This window comes from Lacerta agilis, chromosome 14 (genome assembly GCF_009819535.1).
Source record: "Lacerta agilis isolate rLacAgi1 chromosome 14, rLacAgi1.pri, whole genome shotgun sequence".
Taxonomy (NCBI): domain Eukaryota; kingdom Metazoa; phylum Chordata; class Lepidosauria; order Squamata; family Lacertidae; genus Lacerta; species Lacerta agilis.
Genome location: NC_046325.1, coordinates 47,219,055 through 47,243,682, shown reverse-complemented (window position 1 = coordinate 47,243,682; position 24,628 = coordinate 47,219,055). Strand labels below are relative to the sequence as shown.

General features: G+C 44.1%; 1 protein-coding gene across 2 annotated transcripts in view; it reads left to right on the top strand.

Moving 5' to 3' along the window:
* Positions 1 to 24,628, top strand: part of LOC117058040 (protein cordon-bleu-like) — an 83,297-nt gene that overhangs the window by 29,899 nt on the left and 28,770 nt on the right. Inside the window, exons 2-7 of one of the 2 annotated variants that reach the window (XM_033168922.1) lie at positions 3,936 to 4,142; positions 9,103 to 9,316; positions 12,051 to 12,279; positions 16,589 to 16,633; positions 21,074 to 21,165; positions 23,618 to 23,704. In XM_033168922.1, the coding sequence (XP_033024813.1) occupies positions 3,936 to 4,142; positions 9,103 to 9,316; positions 12,051 to 12,279; positions 16,589 to 16,633; positions 21,074 to 21,165; positions 23,618 to 23,704 (874 nt within the window). The remainder of the gene's footprint in view (positions 1 to 3,935; positions 4,143 to 9,102; positions 9,317 to 12,050; positions 12,280 to 16,588; positions 16,634 to 21,073; positions 21,166 to 23,617; positions 23,705 to 24,628) is intronic. The other variant, XM_033168923.1, reaches the window with a different exon arrangement.

Genomic DNA, 24,628 nt, shown 5'->3' with positions numbered 1-24,628 from the left:
GTCAGTACCTCATGGATAAAGCTAGTGCAGCAACTTTTCAAAAGTGCTCAACAAACAGCACCAGTTGAGTTCTGGGCAGTTTGCTTTACCCTCCTACTGCCTAGGCCTTTTGTTTGCTTCTGGGCGGCCTCTGGTTCCTGGCTACCTGGATTTGTTCCAGTTTCACTCTTTCTCACACTCACTAGCAGATCGCTATGATTTGCTTGCTTAACCTTCTTTCCTCTACAGGTGTTCCTGTATCCCTCGTATGCAGAACTTTATTCAGGAACTTTTCCTGTGTTCCATGAACTTTTCCTGACCTCCAGGATCGTATAAACCTGAGTAGAAGACGACCGGCAACTCATTCATCGTCTTCATTTTCCTCTCCAGTGTATTTTGCAGTTCTAAAACTGTCCTGTACTTTGTTGTATTTACAAAAATTGCATATTCAATTTTGTATGCTTCTTGAAATATCCGCCTCGCATGTTACATGTGTTTTCAATATAGCTTGGTAATTAATGATATGGATGTTTATATTTACAAAGCTTTTCTGAAATGGTTTCCATTTAGAGCGTCACAATTTTGATGATATGGAAATGTTTATGTAAGGTCAAAACATCGTCTTTGTGCAGTTCTAGTCATAGACATATTCATGCATATATGTTCAATTTCAAGAATCCTGAATCTCCACGTTGTGCTTACAAGAGTTGTAGTCTAAACTGTGTGTTTTGATATTTGTATACCTTATTTGAAATGCTTTCCTTTGGTCAAAGAATTGGTCATTCTCGGATTTGTTCAAAGTATATATGTCAAGTCTGGTGGCATCCTACCCTCTTGGTACCCCTTTTTTCTTTTGAAAAAACCCCCTCTATATGCTACCTTTGGCAGTAAACCAGGTTCCCAGCTTTTCCCTTCACTCTGTTTCCTGCTGTTGATGGGAGACCCTTATGCAGGTAGTTTAAATCCCATCTCGTTTTTGCTGGAAACCCTTGCGTAGATGGCTTAAATCCTTTCTCATGGCTGGAAGACCTTTACTTAGGTGGCTTAAATCCCCTCTCTGGAATCGGACCCTAGTTCCCCGTTACCTGTGGTCGCTGTGGTAAGTCCAGAATCTAAAGTTCCCTCGATTCTGTAGCCTCAGAGCCACAACCCTTTTCTGTTACCTTATCCATTTTTCCTCAGTTTTCCAAATTAAAAAAAAAAAATGGGGGAGGGGTCTGGGTAGGCAATAAGCCCCAGCTCTAGTTATATTTTATTTTGGGTCCCGGATCGGGACCTCTCTTATGTTTGGGCAGTCGTTATCCGTTATTTTTAATTTTGGACCTGTATCAGGTCCTCTCTTGTGTTTGGGGAGTAATTTGTTGTTTTACGCTGCACGCGAAAGTATATATGCTTATGAGGTGATTTGTTGTTTTATGCTGCATAATATATATGCCTAAAAGGTTTATAGTGTATCGGATCGATCATTTTTTATGTTCAGCCAGTGGTTTGTTATTTTCATGATTTTATTGCTACATTATTGTACAAGTATTTCCTCCTATGAAAAGGTGAATGTTGATAATGTTGGTAGTGTTTATATCTAAGTCTATATCATAACAAATGGTAATGCTTATGTCAGGATAAATGCTTTTGATATCTTTAACCTTCTTTTTTATATAACTAAAACAAAATTAATTTAATTTAAAACAAAAAAAGAAAGATGATATGTCGGAATACGTTTCACGGATCCGCCATGGATTCATATTTATTTAGTTATTTAATGAGGTTTTCAAGATCTACTTTTGGTATAACTACGCGCAAAAGCGAAAGTGAAAGCATGAATGAATAGTGTGGTTCACTTAGGAGATTAATCCGCCTTTATTTTATAGTTCCGGTCATGTTCAAAGTTGTTAATGAGCGTTAAACTTGCTTCCCGCCTTTTTGGAGGGCAGCAACAGTGATTTTATTGGTTGAGGCATTGATGATGATGTCACGTTTGTTCCCTAATAAAAGGCAGAGGCACCCCCGCTTAGGCACGTTCAGTTTTGGGTTAGGCACGTTCGTGCATTCTTTCCATTTTGCTTTAGTTGGGTTTTAGTTGAAGTCAAGTTTAGTTTAAGGGATTAGGAGCGGGCTGGATGGGTTGGATGGGTTTTTCTTTTAGTTAGAGTTAGATCGCGGAAGATCATTCGGTTTAGCCTTAGTTAGGTTTTCTTTTAGGTTTAGCCTAGGGCTAGAATTGCGGAAGATATTTCGGTTTTAGTTTTATTTAGCTAGCCTCGCGGAAGATTGGGCGCGCAGGGACTTTAAGCTTAGGAGAGCTTAGCTTAGGGGACGAGCCTATGCGGGTTCTGCCGAAGCCACTAAAGATACAACCGGTGTCTGTCTTCCTTTGGGGAAAAAAGGGGGAGTAAAGTAGAATTTTTTTAATTTCTTTAAGTTGGTCCATCTATTCAGAGTCAGGATATATATATTTTATTTCACGAGGCAACTTTTCCTTAAGAAGGCAATTAGGAACTCACACACCTTCGGAGTCATCAATTGGCTTACTCAACTTCCTTCAGATTGTGAGACTTGGCCGGCGACCGTGCTCAAAAGCACACGGAACGCTGGCCGCTTTCCCCGCAACTGGTACCTCGTGCATAACCAGTCCAAGGCTGTGCACGAGGAGCTCCAGCACCCAAACCCCGACATGTATTATTTGATGTTTTGTTTTGTTCTTGGATGAATAGTGAAAAATAAAATAATATTTAAAACAACAAGAGCAAACAATGTGAGGAGGGATTTGCACCCTGGATAGGTAAGAAGATGGTTAGTGAACACCAAGCCACTTTCAGTAAATTCACACTTCTAGGGTCAGATGAATTAAGCCCATGGGAGCTGAATGAGCTTAAAAGGTGTTACTTTAGAGATGCTGTTTGTAATGTTTTCAAATTCTGAATATTTGTGTAATATTTGAGAATATTTGAGAACAGAGGAGGTGCCAGAAGCCTGGAGATGCGCAGATGTTGTCCCCTGTCATCAAAGGGTGGGAAATGGCTCTGGCAGATTACAGGTCAACTCTGCTTGATGTCAACATCAGCCACATTTCTTGAGCGGATCATTCAGTACCTTATGATCATCCAGAAAAGAAAGCTTTGGTTACAAGGTTTATGAAGGAGAAGTCATCCCAGGCAACCTTACCTCCTTTTTTTGATGAGAGTTATTTGTTTGGTAGATCATAGGAATGCCACAAACATGGTATATCTGGACTTCAGCAAGGCCTAGGACAAACTCTGAAGTCTCTGCTTTATCTGCTGCATCTGTCTGAGTTTTTACTATATTGCATTTTTGGAATGTGGGCTCGACGATACCACTTGTAAGGTTGATACTACAGCTGGTTGAACAACCACACCCAGGGAAGGTTTGTTAATGGTTCTGTGTCAGCCCAGAGGGAGGACTTGAGTCATAGGGCTCTGTCCTCGACTCTGTGCTTTCAGCATTTTATAAAAGACTCGTAGATGGCATGAAGCTAGAAAGGTATGATCCAAAGACTTATTAGGCCTCTTGCAGAGGTGTACCTAAGGCTTGATGAAACTGGCCCCCTCCAGTTTCCCTGTTGAAATTGGCTCCAGACGCTTTGAGTACTTGGGTTGCTTAAAATGTAGTAATTTTTATTGTGGTTATTGTGGTAAAGTGATGTTTTCGGAGTGGGTTGCCAATACACCCCTTTGCTAGGGGGTGGGAGAGGGATGCTGGGTGTATGCCTCTGGCCGCTTACTGCAGGTCCAGGTCTGGTGACGGCCTGGATGGGTGACTGCCTTGGCATACAGGGTACTAACTACTCTGTCCTGGAAGTGTGCTATTAAGCACTAAAATCTAAGTAACCCTGTCCAAAGGAAGCAGGTGTTTCTCACCTGGGCAGATGGTATCGGCTGCTCTTTTGGAGCATGTACATGTAACAAACCAACTTCCTACTGTTTTCTTTTCATTTTCAGGCGAAGAATGAAGGCTCGTGCTCCACCTCCACCAAACCAAACTCCTGCCACCTGTACAGTTAATAATGAACACAAATTACCTACAGACCTGGGAACGCTGCCTGATCAGGGTGTGATAAACATGAAAGAAAATCTGATTAACAGGACGGTGGACTTTACAGTCGTTTTTCCAGATGGAGAAGAACAGAAAACTACTGTGCATGGCAGGTAAGGCTTTCAGACATTTGAAACAATTTGTATCTACCCATTGGTGTTATTTTTAGGAGGAGAGATGGAGACAATGCAATAATTTTCAGGTGTCCCGTCCCCCTTGCTCCTTATAACCTGTAAGGTTAATAACACCTGCTGTGATTCTTCAACTGTTTTTAGTGCATGTGAATGAATGAATTTATTTTACGGTCACAGACCAACTCACTAAATCAACAATACAAAAGTGATACATTAAAATTTGCACAGCAAATACCATACACGTATATGCACGTATACAGCAGCATCTAAAATATATAGATTAGAATCGGGGCATTTAAAATATTGCCTAAAAATTGCCATTTAGGGTTCTGTTCATAGCGATAACACCGCTTGTTCTCTGAGCCTCATGGCTGCTACACAGTATTTCACTACTTTCAGGGTAATCTCAGGGTCCCTGTCCTCCACAAGGCATTTAAGGCATAGGAATTCATTTAAAGGATTTTGCATGACTGGGGAAATAAAAACACGGCGTATGTCATTGTAAAAGCGGCAACGTAATAAAACATGAGTAACAGATTCTACCTCCGGCAGGCCACAGGAGCAGAGTCGTTCCGCATATGGTTTACCTGCAAATCTTCCCTGCAGTAAGGCAGATGGTAATACATTAAATCTAGCAAGGGTAAACGCCCGTCTATATTTGGGTATTTGTAATTTTGTCAAATACCTCGCTGGAGAAAATCCTCTCCCATTGTCCCCTATAGCTAGATGTTTGCTCATCTCACTCGTATGACGTTGGAGTTCCACATCCCAGACTCGTTGGCGAATGGTTGCTCTTGCTTTCTCGTATCCCGCAGCCAACAAGACCTGAGGCGAGAATCCCAAGTCTCTTAGCTTTCCATACAGAGTGACTTTCCATTTGGATTGGAAAACATCCAAAAGAGTTAAGGGTGCCAATCCAACAGGAAAGAAAATAAGTTTCAGCCAGTAATGAATCTTCAGAATCCATATGCGGGAGCTGACAGGAATTTGCCCTACCTCCAAGCGAACCGCTATATTGGACACACAAGAAGGGATCCCTAGCAAACAGTGGTAGAACTTAGTTTGAAATGATTCCAGGGGATCATAGTTTGAAAAGCTGCAAATCTGTGAGCCAAAGGTCAGTTGTGCTAATATTTTTGCAGCAAACACCTGAGAGGCTGCTGGAATATATTGTCCTCCTCTCCCATAGAAAAATCTTATGGTAGCTTTAGTAGATCTTTGGACATTTGCAATGGTGTTTTTAACATGATAAATCCATGACCCCCTTTCCTGGAAGGTTATACCCAGGTATTTGAAAGTTGCTACTTGTTCAATAGGGTGATTGTCAATTCTCCATCTGTGTCTCTTTCTTTTCTTAGAGAACACCATAATTTTAGACTTAGTGTAATTAACTGTTAGTTGTTCAGCTTTACAGTAGGCAGTAAGTGCTCTCAAGAGTTTCTTTAGGCCTACCCCGGAGAAGGAAATTAAAACAGCATCGTCTGCATATAGAAGAACTGGAAGAGGTCTATCAGCCAACTTTGGAGGATGGGCGTTTTCTCTTTCCATCTTTTCTACTAGGGAGTTGATATAATAGTTAAATAAAATGGGCGCAAGGACACATCCTTGTTTAACACCATGGTGGATTTGAATTTCCCTGGATAGGTGACCCTGCCGGTCGCACCTTACTCGGGCACGGGTATTTTCATATAATCTACGGATGAGGCACAGCAGGCGCCTGTCTATATTAGAGGCGCCAAGTTTTTCCCAAAGCCTATCTCGTGATATTAGGTCAAATGCTGATTTAAAATCTATAAAGGCTGCATAAAGAGATCCTCCTTTTCTTGACGAATATTTTTCAACAAGGTGCTGAAGCACTAGACCTTGGTCTAAAATTGACCGTTTCGCTCTAAAACCTGCTTGTGCCTCCGAGAGAACATGCTCACGCTCCAGCCAGCTCTCGAATTTATTACGTAAGTGGGCAGCGTATAGTTTGCTGGTGATACTTAAAAGGCTGATTGGTCTGTAGTTAGCAGGGTCTGATCTGCTCCCTTTCTTGTGTATTGGAATAATAATAGCCAGACCCCAGTCCTCTGGGATGATGGCCGATTTGTCTATGCTGGTAAACAAGGCTGCAAGGACTGGGGCCCACCACTCCACATTAGCTTTGAGTATCTCGGGAGATATGTTATCGACTCCAGGAGCTTTGCCATATTTAAGAGATTGAATGAGCCTGTGGACCTCTTCAGTAGACACTGGCGGCCACTCATCCCCAACATCACTCATTGTTGAGGGCAAGGCCTGTTGCTGTTGATTGGTTAAATACAGAGATTGGAAATATGTCTCCCATACCCCAGCAGAGATGTTATATTCCACTTCAAGGGGGGAGTCTTGCCATCCTTTAGCGACTACCTTCCAGAAGGTGGCTGAGTCCCTCCTTCGAGAGGCCTCAATTAGACATTGCCACTCTTCCCTCTGGGTCTGAAGTTTCTTATTTCTAATCAGAGCTTTATAGCTTTTTTTAGCTTCGAACCAATCTGGGGGGAGTGAAGGTAAATTGTCCAATTTGTACTTTCTGTATTTCCCAAGCAGAGAGCGCTTCATAGCAAGGCACTCCTGGTCGAACCAGGTCTTAGATTTATTTGAATACCATGGCCGACACTTTTCTTTTTGAGGGGTCAGGGTAGTTTGTAAAAGTAGAATCAGGTCTTGAAACAGATTTATTCTGGTACTGGGGCATGGGGAATTTAAAAGGCTATCCCTCTTTTTAAGAAATGTATCTGAGCATAACCTCCCTGAAACTTCCTTATCCCGACCGGCTGTCCATCTTATACGAGAGAATCTCAGCTCCACATCAGTGGGCCTGGAAGATTCAAGTTTATCAAGGCAGAGTGGGGCCTCTCTCACATCAAGAAGAAGGTAGAGCGGTAAATGATCACTGTCCATACGCTCCTCTACCTTACATTCAATGGCTCTATTCATTAGATTGTAAGACACCATGATATAATCGATTGTAGAGGCTCCAACGCTGGATATAAACGTAAATTCCCCAACACTCTCCCCTTTAGAGCGGCCATTTAATATGATCAGATCCAACTTGTTTGATAGATGCATCAGGCACAGCCCAGGGAAATTGCAGCCTTTGTCCTTTGAATACCTAGTTGGAATGAAGTGGGATTCATCTAGGACAGGCGGCAATTCATGGAAGTGGGCATATAGGACATCATCAGAGAGGCCGATTCTGGCATTTAGATCACCGGCAATTTGTATCTACCCATTGGTGTTATTTTTAGGAGGAGAGATGGAGACAATGCAATAATTTTCAGGTGTCCCGTCCCCCTTGCTCCTTATAACCTGTAAGGTTAATAACACCTGCTGTGATTCTTCAACTGTTTTTAGTGCATGTGTATTTCATCCAGCATCCAGAGAGGCTAATTTATATGCATTTAATCAATTTTTTCTCTACTATATGTGTTAATTTTAATTATGTGCAGTCCATAGTATAGGACACCATTTTGCCTCTGAAGAATTGTGTATGTATCTGAAGAGAGCCATCCTTTCCTGAAGCGAAGCACACATGAGGAGAATTTAAAAGACCAGGAAAGGATATTTCCACACAAACAAACATCTTGAGGAAAAGCAGATAGACTCAGACTGGATGAAATCTAGTAAAGGTTGGGAGAACAACAAATTGTTGTCCAGCATTTTATATGATTGGTGTTGAGCAATCCAGTACATGTCCAAGAATTAAGGAGGTTATGTTGAGGCCTCTCATTGCCTCTTAGCCGTTGCCCAGAGGTCACACAGAGGACTTTCCCATTTGTGCTCTCCACTCCCCCCAACCCCTAGGTAAGGTGGGTTTGCCACTGCGGAGGGCATGTGAAAGCATCTCCACCACCCAGATGACCATAAGTGGTGCTGTGGAGGCTTTGTGGGTGGGGACATTTTGGCCCTCTGCTTTCTACATTTTCCACATTCTAGCAAGGCTTCATGAGGCTCTTTCCTTCACATTGGCTTTCTTCCTCTTTGGGGTTTGGTTTGTAGCTGAGTTGCAATTCACTTGGTGTTTTGAAGCAAAATCTCCCATTGTGTGGGCTGCTCTCAGACTCCTCCTTTAGTGGCTGAAGGGCTTGAGGCTTGGTGGGTTCTCCTCCATTCTAGGGATGGGAGAGAAATTTGATTCATTTAAAGGCAAACCTCCCTAATTATCACACTTTCTGACACAATACAATCCTTCAGTGCATCCTTAAAAGTTTGCAGTTCTCTGAATTTTGCAATGAAGTTCTGCAGCAGAGTAGTGTGTACAAACATGCACGTACTGGGATAAAGTGTACATTAAAAATCTGTGTATTGGTGGCAATAACATACAAAAATGCATTGTGTTACAGAAAACTGCTTTGTAAAAAATATATAAGCAGAATTGCATGCAAAAATACATATAATTATGAGAAATTTGTACTAAATGTTGATGAATTTTCATGAGGATATTTTAAAAAACAAAATAAACCATGTAATATGGAAATGTGGATAACTGAATTTAAGATTGGAAAACTGAAATTGGTAGATTTGCCCATCCCTGTTCATAGCTAATGAGCAAGAGCCGTTACATAGCTGATGGATGAGAGCAGTCAAGCTTGTCTCTCCATCCCTACAACCCACATAGTAGCTGATCTGTGGATGTGGTTCTGGTATGAGGACGAACTGGCCATGAGGAAAAGGTGCAGGGCTTCTTGCATTGAGCTCAGCACTGGATATGTCCATGTCATCAAAAAGAGGCACAAAGTTTCCCAGTGGATGTTTTGAAGAACATGGCTATTTTGAAATAGTCCAGGTTGATTTTTATATATGTGTATGTGTACTATCTGGATATTGTTTCAATCTGCTCTCTCTACCTGCATGAAGACCCTTCTGTGTTCTATTAAACCTGGTTCTAAGTAGCCTTTTCTGTTTTCCCTTCCAGTAAAGCCGTGATGGACCTCTTAGTTGACTTGTGCAGTCGGTACCACTTAAATCCAGCCTATCACACCCTGGAGCTGCAGTCTTCAGGGACCCAGCAGACTTTGAGTTATAAGCCAAATACTTTGATAGGGGCACTGGATGTATGGAAGATACTTCTGAAGGAGAAGGTTCCTGAAGGAAAGGCGAAGAGGCCTCCTCCGCCCAAAATTCCTGAGGTTGGAACTTTCTGCTGCATAACTGTTTTGCCAGATGTCAAGAAATGTTGATAACAGTCTCCCACCCTCCATGTGTGGATTATTGAACTTGGCTTGGAGCTTACTATTGCGATGTAATGATAATATTAACTGACAGCCAGTGTAGAGACTGGGTATATGGCCATAAGTAGTTACTGCAGGTTTATTTTGAATTGACTATGGCCTTTTCTGAGTTGAATTGTCAATTTGTAAGTAAGGTTGAGGAACTGTGGCCTTCCAGGTGTTGTTGGAGTCCAGCAACGTCTGTAAGGCCATGCGGTTTCTAACCAGAGCCAAGGTGGAGTAGTGGTTAGGGTGCTGGACTAGGACCTGGGAGACCAGGGTTCAGATTCCCACTCAGTCACTGGTGACTTTGGGCCTGTCACTGGCTCTCAACCAATCCTACAACACAGAAATGTTGTGAGGATAAAATTAAGAGGGGGAGGAGTGTGTACACCACTCAGTCAGGGCAGGACAACTGCAGGGAAGTCTGGTTGCATGAGTAAGAGGTTAAAAGGCATGTGTTGTTCCAGCTACTAGCTGACTTCAACTGAAGTTTTATAAAGAGTAGCCTTCCAGACCCTGTCCAAACCCAGATGCTTAAGGAACCCTTTACTGTTGACTAGCATGGTGACATTGTGGTCTCAAGTCCATGCCCCTTTACTGGCCAGCTGTCTGAGCCTGCAGTTTCTGATGCTGATTCGCTCAAGGACTAACGGGTGGTTTAGCCTCCCCATACAGCTTAGACAGGGGCTTCTTTGCCACAAACAAGGCAGAGATTCACCCTGAGGGTCCCTCCTGGGCATTCCCTGGATGTGGGCCTGGTGAGAGCTCTCCCTACATCTTATGGACAGGGTGTGTGTGTGTTCTTTCTGGTCTCCTGGTTTCCTAGAAGTCTGGGTTCTCGTTGGAGGATAAGTTGTTCAAGGCTGTGTTAGGCCTTGGTTTGACAACAGGACTGTGTTTTGTTGTTTGTATTGTAAGGGGTCTTAGGGTATTAGGGGAGGGGTAGTAATTCTGGTGGGGGCACATCATGCTCCTGGGGTAGTTTGTCCACCTTGGTCCCCACCCTGCATTCAGCTCTCACCTGTGGCTCCTAGAAGCTGTCAGCATGTGACAGTGGCCACCCTCTGGGAAACAGCTTCGACTGGCCAGCTAAACCAAGTGAGGATAGCCGATGGGTCTCAAACCCCCGGTGAGTTAGGGACTTCCCCTGCATGCAAAGGTGGATTGAGCAGACAAGACCAATAGTGGGTCTAACAGTCAAGAAGGCTGTTTCTGCATATGCTGTAGATGGACGTAAGGGGCAGATGGGGCTCATTCACCTGGGAAAGTAGCCCTTCTAAGAGAAGGGAAACTGATCCTAAACCTCTGCTGCCTCACTGGACAACTTCAGGAGAAGAAAGGCTAAGGAGTAAACCCTACACATATCCGGATTGCAGTCCCTAAGATGTTGGATGGTGTCTTGTATGCCTCCTTCCGGCAACTCCTGCAGCCAAGCTGGTGCCAAACATACTGCTCTGCTTTCCTTTGGATCACATCAGCAAGACCAAGTCTTGTCATCTGGGCAGCTCAGGACCTCCATCCACACTGCCCAGGCTTGTGCCCCGGGAAGGTCACTGCTAATGAAGTGGTTTGACTCCACCCTTGGAGGCATACTCACTCTCTCTCTCGAGAGAGAGAGACAGACGGATGCCAGCAACATTGGCTTTTAGGTCTTTCTAACAGAAAACTGTAGAACTTCAATTTGATCTCTATAACCATATTCTAAATTTTGGAAGGAGGCAGGTAAAATGGACTAAGTTGCAACATAATGAAAAAATTATGCCACCTGGAGGAGATTAAGAGTTAAGTGTTCTAAGAGGAAGTATGGTTAGTGCAGGAACTGAAACTGCAGATGACACAATGCTGGGAGCGATCGTTGACAGCACAGAAGATAGACTCGAGATTCAGAATGATCTTTACAGGCTGGAGCTGCAGGCCGAAGCCAGCGTGTGAAATTCGGTAGAGATAATGTAAAGCCTGGTATTAAGGTACAAAAATAATCAGAGGTGTTAATCAGAAGAACCAGCAGACTTGTCCCCTGTTGCTTTGGGACCAATGGGTAGAAATTGCAAGGGAGCTCATTTGAGCTAAGCATTAGGAGGAGCTTACTGCTTGACAGTAGTCAACTGCCATGAAAATGGTGGACCCCTCTATGCTGGAGGCATTTAAGCAAAGACTGAAGGAATACAATAGCTGCATCTGAACATTGCAGATCCTGCAATGAAGGGGTTGACAAAACCTCCTAGGTCCCTTCCAACCTTTTAATTCCTTTATTCCATAATAGAAACAAACTGGACAGTTCTCATCTACAGGTCTTGCGACTGCCTTGTAGAACAAGTTGCTTAGAGTCCAAGGGCTATTATTGCTCATATATTCTCTCTCAATCTAATATTAGAATAACTGCTATCTGCCTCACAATAATTGCATTGCATATACAGGTATTTCATAAGTGATTAAAATGTGTTGCTGCATACCTACACAAAGAAGGCTGTAAGGAATCCTGTTTTGCCTCTGTAATGCCATTCCTGTGCAATGAATCTGACACTCCTTGATCTTTCTTTAACCCTCTTGCCAGTATGAATAATCTATTTTGCAATTGCAGTGCAAAAGCACTGCCGCTGAGGTGCTGTGGCTCACAAGAGTCTTTCCCTTTTCTATTTTGCTTCCCTAGAAAACAGTGAGGCTGGTCGTAAACTATCTCAAGACACAAAAGGCAGTGGTTCGAGTGAGCCCCGAGGTGCCCCTCCAAAGTATAATCCCAGTGATTTGTGAGAAATGTGAGGTCAGTCAGGAATGCCTTGTCCTCTTGAGAGATACCTTCACTGGGGAGGAACTGGAACTTACAAAGTCATTGAATGAACTGGGAATAAAGGAGCTCTATGCGTGGGATAGGAAAAGAGGTAAGTCAATACATTTATTAATGTACACGGAGAAAACGATGTACTAATATTTGCAGATGGCCCTAATGGGGTTTTTTGGTGGGTGTGAGGCTGGGGGTTGGAAAGGCATAGGGTCCCACTTGTAAGATATGTAGAGCAGTGGTGGGGAATGCGCAGAAAGAAAGAGAGCAGGGAAAAGAAAAAGAGGTGGCAGAAAGAGAGAGAGAAGAGGGGGTGTCTCATCCATTTTGGGCTGTGGCATTATTATTATTATTATTATTATTATTATTATTATTATCAGTAGTAGTAGTAGTATACTGCCCAGTGCCCTACATCCATAGATCTCAGAGTGGTTCATCTCTACCCACCACTGTGATATCTCCAAAAGGCTATGCTCAAGGAAATATGGCAATCAAAATAAGATTCCCTGCCATTGGTGCAGAGACGGCTTTTTATTCATACTACTATCTTTTGCAGTCTTCCCAAAACGGTATCCAAGCCCATTGTTGAACTGTCAGGGACCTTCAGATTTGATGGTATGGAACTCTATAGGTGAAGGCCTTGGCCCAATAGTAGTTGCTCTTAGCAGTTCCTCCTTCAAACAGAGTGAGTGCCACTGGTAATTTTTGTTCAGAGCTGGGCCCTGGCACAAGGCTGCTCCACATCTGTAGTGCACAATGGCACATTGCCTCCATTTTCAGTATTGTGCAGTAACCAATGCAGAGTTAGTCTTTGCCCTGCCCATTGTCTTGCTTAATGTATCTTGAAATGCTTTACCTGTTGCAGGGAGTTGGACTAGACCAGGCACCCCCCAACCTTCGGCCCTCCAGATGTTTTGGACTACAGTTCCCATCATCCCTGACCACTGGTCCTGTTAGCTAGGGATCATGGGAGTTGTAGGCCAAAACATCTGGATGGCCGCAGGTTGGGGATGCCTGGACTAGACGATCTCCAATGTCTCTTCCAGCTCTGTCATTCTACATGAATGGTAATGCTTGCCAGTTGGGTGTTTGGAACATGGAATGGTAGCTTCCGTTGCATAGACTCCATGTGAACAGACAATTCAAGGACTTTGATTCTTTACATTATCCCTGGCAGACATTAAACTCTGAGGTTGTGGTGAAGCTGGAACTAACTATGGGATATAGGATGCTATATCATACCATATTGCCTAAACAACATGCATGTGAATAGAAATTGAAATCCCTTAATGCACAGGGTAAGGGACCCAGGTGGCGCTGTGGGTTAAACCACAGAGCCTAGGGCTTGCTGATCAGAAGGTCGGCAGTTCGAATCCCTGCCACGGGGTGAGCTCCCGTTGCTCGGTCCCAGCTCCTGCCAACCTAGCAGTTCGAAAGCACGTCAAAGTGCAAGTAGATAAATAGGGACCGCTCCAGCGGAAAGGTAAACGGTGTTTCCGTGCGCTGCTCTGGTTTGCCAGAAGCGGCTTTGTCATGCTGGCCACATGACCCGGAAGCTGTCTGCGGACAAACGCCGGCTCCCTCGGCCTATAGAGCGAGATGAGCGCCACAACCCCAGAGTCGGACACGGCTGGACCTAACGGTCAGGGGTCCCTTTACCTTTAATGCACAGGGTGCATCTGCACTAGAGTTTAATGTGGATAGTTTAATGTGGATTTGAAGCTGTTTGTCTCTCCTCATCAACATGACGTCCTCATCCAAGCCTGCCCTCCACTAAATTTGGATTTTCCCTCTCGGTGGGCAGTCCAATAAGGGATGAAATATCCAATGTAAAATAAGGTTACCCAACTGTGAAGCACATTGTGTTTGTTGTTGTTTTTACACGTGTGATGACGTTTTGCTGGGTGTTGTCTATTGCCACATGCCCTACTTCTGTTTGGTTTCCATAACCCAAAGAAAAGAAAGCACCAGTTGTTTTCCACTGATTGTTGCTGAAGGAACATTCATGATATGTTTATTTTTAAAACAGCTCTTTTGCGAAGAACTACTCTTGCACTGTGATCTAAACCACAGAGCCTAGGGCTTGCCGAGCAGAAGGTCAGTGGTTCGAATCCCCGCAACGGGGTGAGCTCCCGTTGCTCGGTCCCTGCTCCTGCCAACCTAGCAATTCAAAAGCATGTCAAAGTGCAAGTAGATAAATAGGTACCGCTCCGGCGGGAAGGTAAACGGCGTTTCCGTGCGCTGCTCTTGTTCGCCAGAAGTGGCTTAGTCATGCTGGCCACATGACCCGGAAGCTGTACGCTGGCTCCCTCGGCCAGTAAAGCGAGATGAGCACTGCAACCATTCACGACTGGACCTAATGGTCAGGGGTCCCTTTACCTTTACTTACTCTTGCATAAAACTGCTGTTTTAAAAATAAAATCTGCCCTTTTAGGTACAGGAGGCAGGAAAGGGAAAGTGGAGGAAAGGAAACAGCTGTCTTTCATGTGAGTGACACCAAATCTTTGTCTGGTTTGGAGCATCACTACAAATGTAAAAAGGCATTTTGCCTCATTCTGTCCTCTATCCATTTACATTCTGCTGCAGTTCATATTCCACAAAAATGTTATTTGGTTCGTTGTGGTCAAATTTAATAATGTAATTAATTACCTTATTGTTATGTGATCACACACCATTCATTTCAGATGGGGAGAGATGTAATACTGAAAAAATAACAACTGCAGACTGGAAAAAAATGACGTTTTCTTGTGATATTTTCTTCTGATATATAATCCCTCCCTGGCTTGCCATTCCATTCTATTTATGAAGCACTTTTTCAGTGAGCCTTGGGGTTTGCAGTCTTTGTCTCATGTTGTCCTCACAACAACGTCCTGTAATTCAGGTTCCTATAGCTGTTGTTAAAAACCGAAGGCTCTCAAACTACTCCCAGACTTTGGCTTCGATTTGAAACCAACTTTCCTAGGAACAGGTTTTTCATTCTGTTTAATATATGGTGATAATAATACTTAGCATTTAGAGTGTTGAAAGCACATACATTACTTCAGTAATTTTTACAAGATGGATAGGTACAAGCAATGCTTTTTTCTAACAAAAAATGTTTTGGGGTACTCTCATTTTGACCCAAGAAAACCACCATTTTATATTTCAAATCGGGAAAAAATAAATACCGTAAATGGACAATAGTACAAAGATTCACAAAATGTTTTGGGGTATGCGTACCCCTGCGCCCCCCCCCCCCAGAAAAAGCACTGGGTGTAAGAGATCAGTATAATTATCCCCATATTGCAGATGAGTGGTTGAGGCTGAAGATTTAAGGGGCCATGTCATGCACTCTTTCCCCATCTTAATCCTAAATGCCATTTCCCCCCTCCCAAAATGTAACTCCCTGCCTGCTTTTCCACCCTGAAGGGGAAAGATGAAGGTACCCATCTCTTCCCCTCTACAGCTGGAGAAAAATAATAATTTGACGGTACCATTTCAAGTGGGTAAATGGTCAGAAGTAAAATGGTCAAGTAGTTCAACTCCCTCAAATTCTGTCACTTAAACTTGCAGCCTCCGATAGTGGCTTCATGTGTCTTGAGTTCAATGTAGGGATTTCCTGGTTCACAGCTGGGTTTCTTAGCCGCTATACACTGCAGTGGTTTTCTCTCCGATTGCTCTTTTAGAGTCTTCTGACTGAATTTATGCAGTTAACTGTGAAATAGGTCTGTGAACTTGCCTACAACTGCAGAAAGTAGGCTTTACAAGGGAAACAACAAGAAGAAAGGGGGGTGGCAGGAACAACAAACGTAAGAAGAGCCCTCCTAGGTCAGTCCACTCCAAAGGCCTGCCTAGTCTAGCATCCTTTTTTCATAGTGGCCAGTTAGATGCCAATAGTTGGCCCACAAGCAGGACATGAGCCCTTGTGATCAGCAGCAACTGGTATACTTCCTGACTTTGGGGTTGGTTAGTAGCTATTGATCACCTTATCTTCCATGGATTTGTCCAACCCCCTTCAATGCTGGGCAAATGGGTGGCCATCACTGCATCTTGTCGCGAACTCCATACTTTCACTGCTTTGTTGCGTGAAGAAGTGGTTCCTCCAGAAGCTAGCATGTGAAAGAAACTGCCCTGGCAAAACCTGGCAGTTGGGACTTGGGCAGTACAGGGCTCTCAGGAAAGGCAGAGGAAGAAGAAGAGGAAGGTGGTGGAAAATTCAGCCTCAGTGAAGTTGTAAGGCCTTCTGATGGGAGATGGGGTCATTCTCTGAATCTTTTTATCTTTAACTGCAGTTTCCTGGTTGTTGATGAGCACCTGCATTTAGCTAAAGTGCCTCACCCCCGTAACATGCATGAAAGCAAATCGGGCTTTATGTTCTGCATCTTTTAATTATTCTTTTTTTTCATCCTTTTTGTTCCTGTCCTTTCCAGTTCTTTCATCAAAAGCTCAGTCTGAACCTTCTCTGAACAATAGAGGTACTGTATAATGAGACTTGGAGAGAGAATTTCCCTTTTATTTCTTCTTCTTCTGCATGGCTTGGATGATTAATGCATTGAGGTTCACTGTGTAAGACTGGGGTGGGGAAATCTGTGGCCTTGCAGATGCCGTTGGACTCCCAGCATCCATTAGCCCCGGCCAGCCTGGCCAATGGTCAGGGATGATGGCATTTGCCACCCAAAAACGTCTGGAGGGCCTCAGGTTCCCCACACCTAGCATAAGACCTACTACTCACATCTTCATATATCATTGGCACTACAAGTAATGCGAAACATATATATTTCTCTGGCTCTCTCTCTCTCTCTCTCTCTCTCTCTCTCTCTCTCTCTCTCTCTCTCTCTTATTCTCTTAAACAGCAAGATGTACCAGCAAGGCTTCTCTTGTAACAGCAAGGTTATAAAAAATATTGAAAACATGAAGGAAATGTTCTTTCACAGCAATAATTATTTGCCAGAACTAGGAAGGTTATGTCATTCAAAGGAACTCTAGTTAAACAAAATATTACAAATCCCATCAAATAAACTGATACTTGGAAGCAGGGGCATCGCTGGGGGGGGGGGGCGGTAGGGCCGGATGACGGGAGGGTGGGGGTGACAAGTGGCGGCCCCTCCTGCCACTCCCCACGCACCGCCGATCACCCCTGCTGCTGCTCCCGGGGTGATGGAGGGAGCGGCGGTGCGTGGGAGTGGCTGCCGCTCCCTCCGTCACCCCGGGAGCGCTCAGGAGCCCCACAAGCCGCCTTTCCCCTCTGCAGCTTAAAAGGGGGCTGCGGAAGCGGCGGTGGCCCGGCGATTGTGACGTCACAACACCCCGCCCCCGGGCCGTTTTTTCCGCCGCTCCGGGTAGCGTGGAGCCTTCCTCCGCCACTTTTTGGAAGGAACATGAGCCTGGAAAGGATGTACCTATGTTGTTCATGTGTAACATGAATTTCCCCAGTGTACCACTGGGCTGGATTGGCTTCGAATAGTTTTTAATTAGTTAGTCAATTTCTCTGAAGCAGCAAAGTACAGAACCTTCTGTCCAATGTAAATGGCCTTGTGAGTAAACAAGCCAAGCTGCAATGATCAAGTAGGTGGCCAAAGTCTTCCAGATAGTATTGGCATTTACTTCCTTCTCCCCCAGTTCCTTCATTTAGAAGGAATCCCGCCTGTGTATGCACTCACACTTGTTCCCCAAATGATTGCACCCCTGGGGAAGTCAAGCAAAAGGTGCCAGCAGCAGGTGCTTCTCTCATTGCATTTCCACCAACCTTTGCCCTAGATATGAGCTGGATGGACCAGCATATAGCACCAACAGTGGGCTGTAAGGCAGATGTTACTCATCGAAATTCTGCATCAGCATGAATGTCAGCTGACAAGCATTGACGTCTATAAACAAACCTGTGTGGAAGAAAACCAAACATTTCAGATCTTTAATAGATTCACAGAAAATAAGCGATGCTTGTCCTTGTTTTTGATCTCTCAGTCCTCAAACTGTCTCTCTTTTATTTCTAATAAAATAATATACACTTGGGCTTATGCTCTTTGGGCACAGGTGCCATATGTCTTAGTAAAATTCTGTAATAATTAAGTGTAAAGAGTAGCTGGCATGAGTATTGCCATTAACTGCCAAGCTTATGTGGTCCAGGTTGGTGGCAGTTTTTAAGAGGGACTTTTAACTTTTCTGTGCACCTTTAAGCTAAGTTTTGGAAGGGTATGTCAATGTGCGTCTTTAAATATTCGTCTTTATTTCTTCTGCGCTGCCTTGATTTACTGTTGAATTCATTTTAATACATCAGCATATAGTACAGTTGTACCTTGGAAGTTGAATGGAATCCATTCCGGAAGTCAGTTCGACTTCCAAAATGTTTGGAAACCAAAGCACAGCTTCTGATTGGCTGCAGCCAGTCGGAAGCCGCAGAAGCCCCATCAAACTTTCGGCTTCCAAAAATAGTTCGCAAACCGGAACAGTTGCAGCTTTTGTGAGCTAAAAGGTTCGAGAACTAAGCTGTTCAAAAACCAAGGTACAACTGTAATTTTACTTGATAGGGCTGGGGTCCAGGATATCTTAAAATTGTCTCATCCTCTGCATACCCAGCTGATCACGGCATTCTGACCCCCATCCTATCAGGAGGCTCATTCTGCACAATGCCGAAATTGGATATTTAGTGCAGCGGAACCTATTCTTTGGAACTCCCTCCTATTAGATATCAGACAGATGTCTTCTCTTTCAACTTTTTGGCACCTATTGAAGACGTACGCCTTTCAAGAAGCCTTCTAAGTGGATAGTTTTATTCTAGTTACATTCGCATTGGATTTGTATTGTTTTCGAACTGAATTTTTTTTAAAAAAAAATGTGTGTGTGTGAATTTGTGTTTATATATGCAAATGATTTAGCTGTTCTTAAATATGTACTTGCTTTCTCTCTATGTGTTTTGTATTGTGAATCGTTTTGAGATGCCCCATGGAAAGCAATTTGTAAATGAAATAATAATAAAATAGAGCAGGTTGTGGTAAAGTAAGCTGTTGAGGTCAGTATAAGCAGCGATGCAGAAATGTTCTCTGAAATTAGTTGGCATTTTATGCTGCTGAAAAATTGCTGCATTGACCACTTATTCACTAAAGGGTTGTAACAATATAGGCACAATTACTTCACATGGTGGTCCTGCCACAAATATTGTGCAAGGTGGTATTTGTAGAGTGTGAAAAAATCCTGGGTCAGTTTGCATTGTACCGCTTCATTAGCGTTGTTGATATTTGATGGTAATAATAAGAACTTACACATGCTAGCATTCTTTAAGGTTGTTGTTGCACAATTAGTAGGTATTAGAGAACAGAAGAGGGTCTCTTCTTGACAGGGTGTTTGGCAAATTGCAGTGTTAGAGAATCATACCATTCCATTTAAAGGAGATTGTGGGTTTGACAGTGACTTTGGAGAATAGTGGTGTTGTTTTGCTACCTCTGTGGTGAAGGAAGACAGACCTGTGGCGCCACCAACCGTGCATGGCACTCTGGAAGGACTTAATCAGCCAATAAGTCATGCTTGGACTGTGCAATTATGCTTTGGGTTGTGCCATATGTGTTTTCTTTCTTTGGTGGTGGTTACTGAAAAAGTGAATAAATAAATACTAAACAAAGAAAAGGAAAAGAAATGGTGCATTCTATGGAAACATGGGTTTAAAAAGTTAGTAACACATTTGTGAATTTGTTGTGGAATGTATCATATATGCACAATGCGGATGATATTTTTTCAGCCATGGGCTGGTCCACCATCCCTCAGACCATGTGGTGGACCGGACTATATTTTGGGGGGGGGGAATGAACAAATTCCTATGCCCCACAAATAATCCAGAGATGCATTTTAAATAAAAAGGACACATTCTACTCATGTAGAAACACACTGATTCCCGGACCGTCCACGGGCTGGATTGAGAAGGCGATTGGGCTGCATCTGGCCCCCGGGCCTTAGGTTGCCTACTCCGGACCTAGACCATGGCTTGCTTCCTTGCAGTGTAGTGGCAGCTGGTAAGGAGTGAAATGTCCCAAACTCCTGCAGTATGCAGCAACATGGCTTGTTTACACTAAAGCATAGTTTATTCTACCTATAGTTTAATGTGACAGGCACACCTGACTATTTTGTGTCACATATAATGTGGCCCACAGTTTAGCAATTCAGCAAACTCTCATCCAACTTCTCTAGAGAAATATGAACAGTTATACAAGGTTAGTTCTGTGGCCTCAGTACCAAATGTGTCATGGTGAAACATTTGATATTGACCTATCACGAACTTACATAAACATTTGGTTGGGTAAATACAGTAGTGAGTATAGGATAATATTAGTAGTGGTTCTAATCCTGAATGCTTAATAACGAAGTTTAAGACTAACATGCAAGTAAGTAAAGTTAGGTCTAAATCAGTATCTTGGAAAAACAATGCATGACCTCTCCCTCCTGTGAGCAATTAATACTGCGGTAACATTGATTAGAATTAATTTGTGTATAAATCTGTGTACAGTATGATCTCCTCCTGTGCAGGGGTTACATTCTGTGGTGAGCATTTAAGCTCTGCCTTGCTTGCTGAACTCTGGGATACCTCACAAGATCTTGTGTGGCTGGCCTTAGTTTCCACAAGATCTTGCGAGAGCATCCCTGAACTCAATAAGCAAAGCAAAGAGCTTAAAAGTTCCTTCTGTGCTGGCGAAACCCTGTACAAAACAAGCTTTCAAGCTGTTCAGCTTCCTCCATGCTTTGAATTAGTGTGATTTCAACCGACCGGACATAAAATGCGTAAAGTTGAAATAGCACATGTTAAACCTGTGTATGTTGCTGTACTACCTACCAGCTACTGATTTCTACCCTCAAAGTTAGTAAGCTGGTTTTTAAATTCTTCAATTGATCATTTATGCTGGAGTAGTTCTGACACATTGTGTGTGTTACAGAAACAAGAAGATACTCAACTAGCTGTGACACAACAGAAAAAGAAAAGAAACGATTTCTGGGATTTTTCAAGACTAATAAAATGAACATTAAGGTAAATGTCTCCCCTCATTTATTGTAGGTGTATATAAGCTTTATTGTACCAGGCATGGCCAAACTTGGCCCTCCTGATGTTTTGGGACTACAACTCCCATCATCCCTAGCTAACAGGACCGGTGGTCAGGGATGATGGGAATTGTAGTCCCAAAACATCTGGAGGGCCAAATTTGGCCATGCCTGTTAGCCAAAGGCCATACAGACACTTATCAGTTAGTTTAATTTATTAAACTAATTGCTCCCATTGCTACATTTGGCCCTATGTATGAACCTAACAGCCTTGCTTAACCATGGTTTTCTTGGCCACCCCACTCCAGACACTCTCTAGTCTGCAGAGGCATAGTGCAAGAGCAGTTGGAAAGCAGTATAAGGTGGGAGACATCTGGCTTGCCAGTAGTACATGTGAAAAGGATCTAGGGGTCTTAGTGGACCACAAGCTGAACATGAGTCAACAGTGTGATGCAGCAGCAAAAAAAAGCTAATGCTATTCTAGGCTGCATCAACAAAAGTCGAGTGTCCCGATCAAGGGAAGTAACAGTGCCACTCTGTTCTGCTGTGGTCAGGTCACACCTGGAATACTATGTCCAGTTCTGGGAGCGACAATTTAAGGAGAATATTGACAAGCTGAAACATGTGCAGAGGAGAGCAACCAAGATGATCAAGGGTCTGGAAGCCAAGCCTGATAAGGAACGGTTGGAGGAGCTGGGTATATTTAGCTTGTAAAAGAGGAGATTTGAGAGGAGATATGATACCTTCTTCAAATATCTTAAGGGATGTCACATGGAAGATGGAACAAACATGTTTACTCCTGCTCTGGAGGATAGGACTTGAACCCAATTAGTTTAAGTTACAAGAAAGTAGATTCTGACTAAACATCAGGAAGAACTTGGGCCATCTAGTACAATTCTGTGATTCTGTTATCACCAGGTTGGGCCTTCTTTCCTTTTGAATGACAGCAGAGGCAAGTAGGTGTTAGTGGTTTTGCCTTCCTTCTGGCACCCAATAACACTTCTCCTTCTTTTCCATGCAAGGGACCTACTACTTGCTTGAACTTCCTCTTGCTTCAAGCATAGCCAAAGAAACCTTTTTTATTATTTTGAAGTTCTCTTGCAAGCCTGAGTTCATTCTGAGCTTTGACCCACCTGACCTTCACCCTGCAGCTGTTGGATACTTCTGTATACTCTTCCTTCACGATTTCTGCTTTCTTCCATTTCTTATACATACCCTTCTTTCATCTCAGCTCATCCGTAAGCTTGTTATGCAGTCACGGCAGTTTCTTTAGGTGCCTCCCACTTTTCTTTCATGTTGAAATTGTCTGCCTTTGTGCATTCAATATTTTACCTTTTAAGAAACACCCATCCTTCTTGCACTCTTTGAGTATTTCTGACCGTGGAATCTCACTCAGTCGTTCCTTCAGCTTTTTAAAATCGGCCTTCTTCAAGTCTCGAGTGCATAACTTACTATACTTAGCTTTCCCTTGCCTCTGTATCATGACACCCAAGAGGACATGATCACTTCCTCCCAAGGTACCCTTGAAACCTTTGCTTCATCAGTCAGTTCCTACCTCTGGGTGAGGACCAGCTCCAAAAGAAATGACTCTCTCCCCTCCTGTGGTTTCTGTCAAGAAGAAGTAAAGAGCCAGCCCTCTGACCACCTTGTAAATGCTGTGTGGACCCACACACAGTTCATTCCATTGATTATGTGGCGTAATCCACAGATCAGCATTCTGAGCCTAGCATGGGTCTGAGGGGGGAGCAAAAGGGGAAGGTTCACTCCAGCATGCGGCATGAACAGGCCCGTCTTACCCATAGAGGCTAGTGGCACGGGGCGGCAGGGCACCAAGGTGGGAGGGCGCCAGGCAAGAGTCCGGGGAACACTGAACGAGTGCGCTGAGTGAGTGAGGGTGCGTGTGCTGGTCCCGCCGAGCATTGGCTCGGTTTTTTCACTTTTAGCCTGCAGGCGCCAAATTCTGCGGGGTGCCAGAAGGCTAAATGGGAAAAATCCGAGCCGTGTTTGGCGGCGCAATGCGCCCTCGCTCGCTCAGCACAGGTCCGCTCGGTGTGCTGCCTGCCGTGGCCGCCATGGCATGAAGCAGTCAGCTGAGGCTGGAGGTGCCGCGTCCAGCCTCCGCCTCTTCCCTGCCGGAGGGGCCACCCTCCACCCGCTGCCCGCCTCCTCCAGCCCTAAAAAAAAGGTCAACAACTCTGGGGGCCAGAGGGATCTTTGCACCACAGTGCCAGATATGCTTAAGACGGCCCTGGGCATGAACTGGAATCCTTTCCAGTCCTGGTTTCAACTCCCATCATGGCCTGCTTTTCCAGATATTAGGCAAATGGCCCCTAGTTTTCCCATCCACAGTGTGTTTTAATGGTCTGTCCCTTTTAGCTAGCAGCATGTACTGTATTTACCACGTTTGGAGTGGTTGTATAGAGTGTTTATTTGTTCTCTAGGCAGAAGAGTGTTCGATGAGGACGGTTGGGGATTATGGCAGTGAAGAACCTTTAAAGTCCACAACGGAAAGTGAGCCGTACCTTGATGTAAGTACTAGCATGGCCTCTGGGTGGTGCTGATGCAGTATAATATTAATCAAGCACTAAGTGCAAGCAATTTGAGGTGCAATGTTCTATTTCATTGTTCTGATGAAAGTCAGTCCTGTTTAACCAACAACAAAGAAGAGGGGGAGGGTGGGTATTCAATATGTCATAGAGTTGTTTGGGGCTTTTTTGTTCACAAAGCCTTATGATTTAAATTTGTTAGTCTTTGTAAATGTGTTAGATCCTTGGTGGCTTCGCTGCAGAAGACTAACAAGGTCCACCCCCCCCCCCCCCGGTTATATTATATACTCCCCACAGGGAATACATCCAAATAACCAAGTTAGCAAGTTTCTTTATGTAATTAAAATTAGACCATGAAAAGTGCATTCAGTAAAAATAAATCGACCTGGGATATACTTACCAAGTGGTATAGAAACATACCGTATATACTTGCGCATAAGCCGACTTTTTCAGCCCATTTTTTGGGCTGAAAAAGTCGCCCTCGGCTTATGCGCAAGTGAGGCGGGCGGTGGGGAAGGAAAAGCAGAGAGAAAGAGCTTCTCTCCGCTTCCCTCTCCCTCCCCCCACCCCACCGGGAAATGTGCAGGACGGGGGCATCTTCTCCGATCCCGTCCTGTGCGTTTGCAGCTGTCTGCGAGGTGGTTGGGTAGGAAAAGCAGAGAGAAAGAGTTTCTCTCCGCTTCCCCCCCCCCCACCCCACCAGGAAATGCGCAGGATGGAGATCTGAGACGCTCTTCTCCGATCCCGCAGGATCCCATCCCGTGCGTTTGCAGCTGTCTGCGAGGTCCTAGCGCCTCCAGACACAAGCTGGAAGGGTAAAGACGCCTCTGCCTCCACTCACCAGCAGAAAGGCACAGAATGGAGGATCGGAGAAGCACTGCACAATGCTTCCCCCTCTGTCAGTTG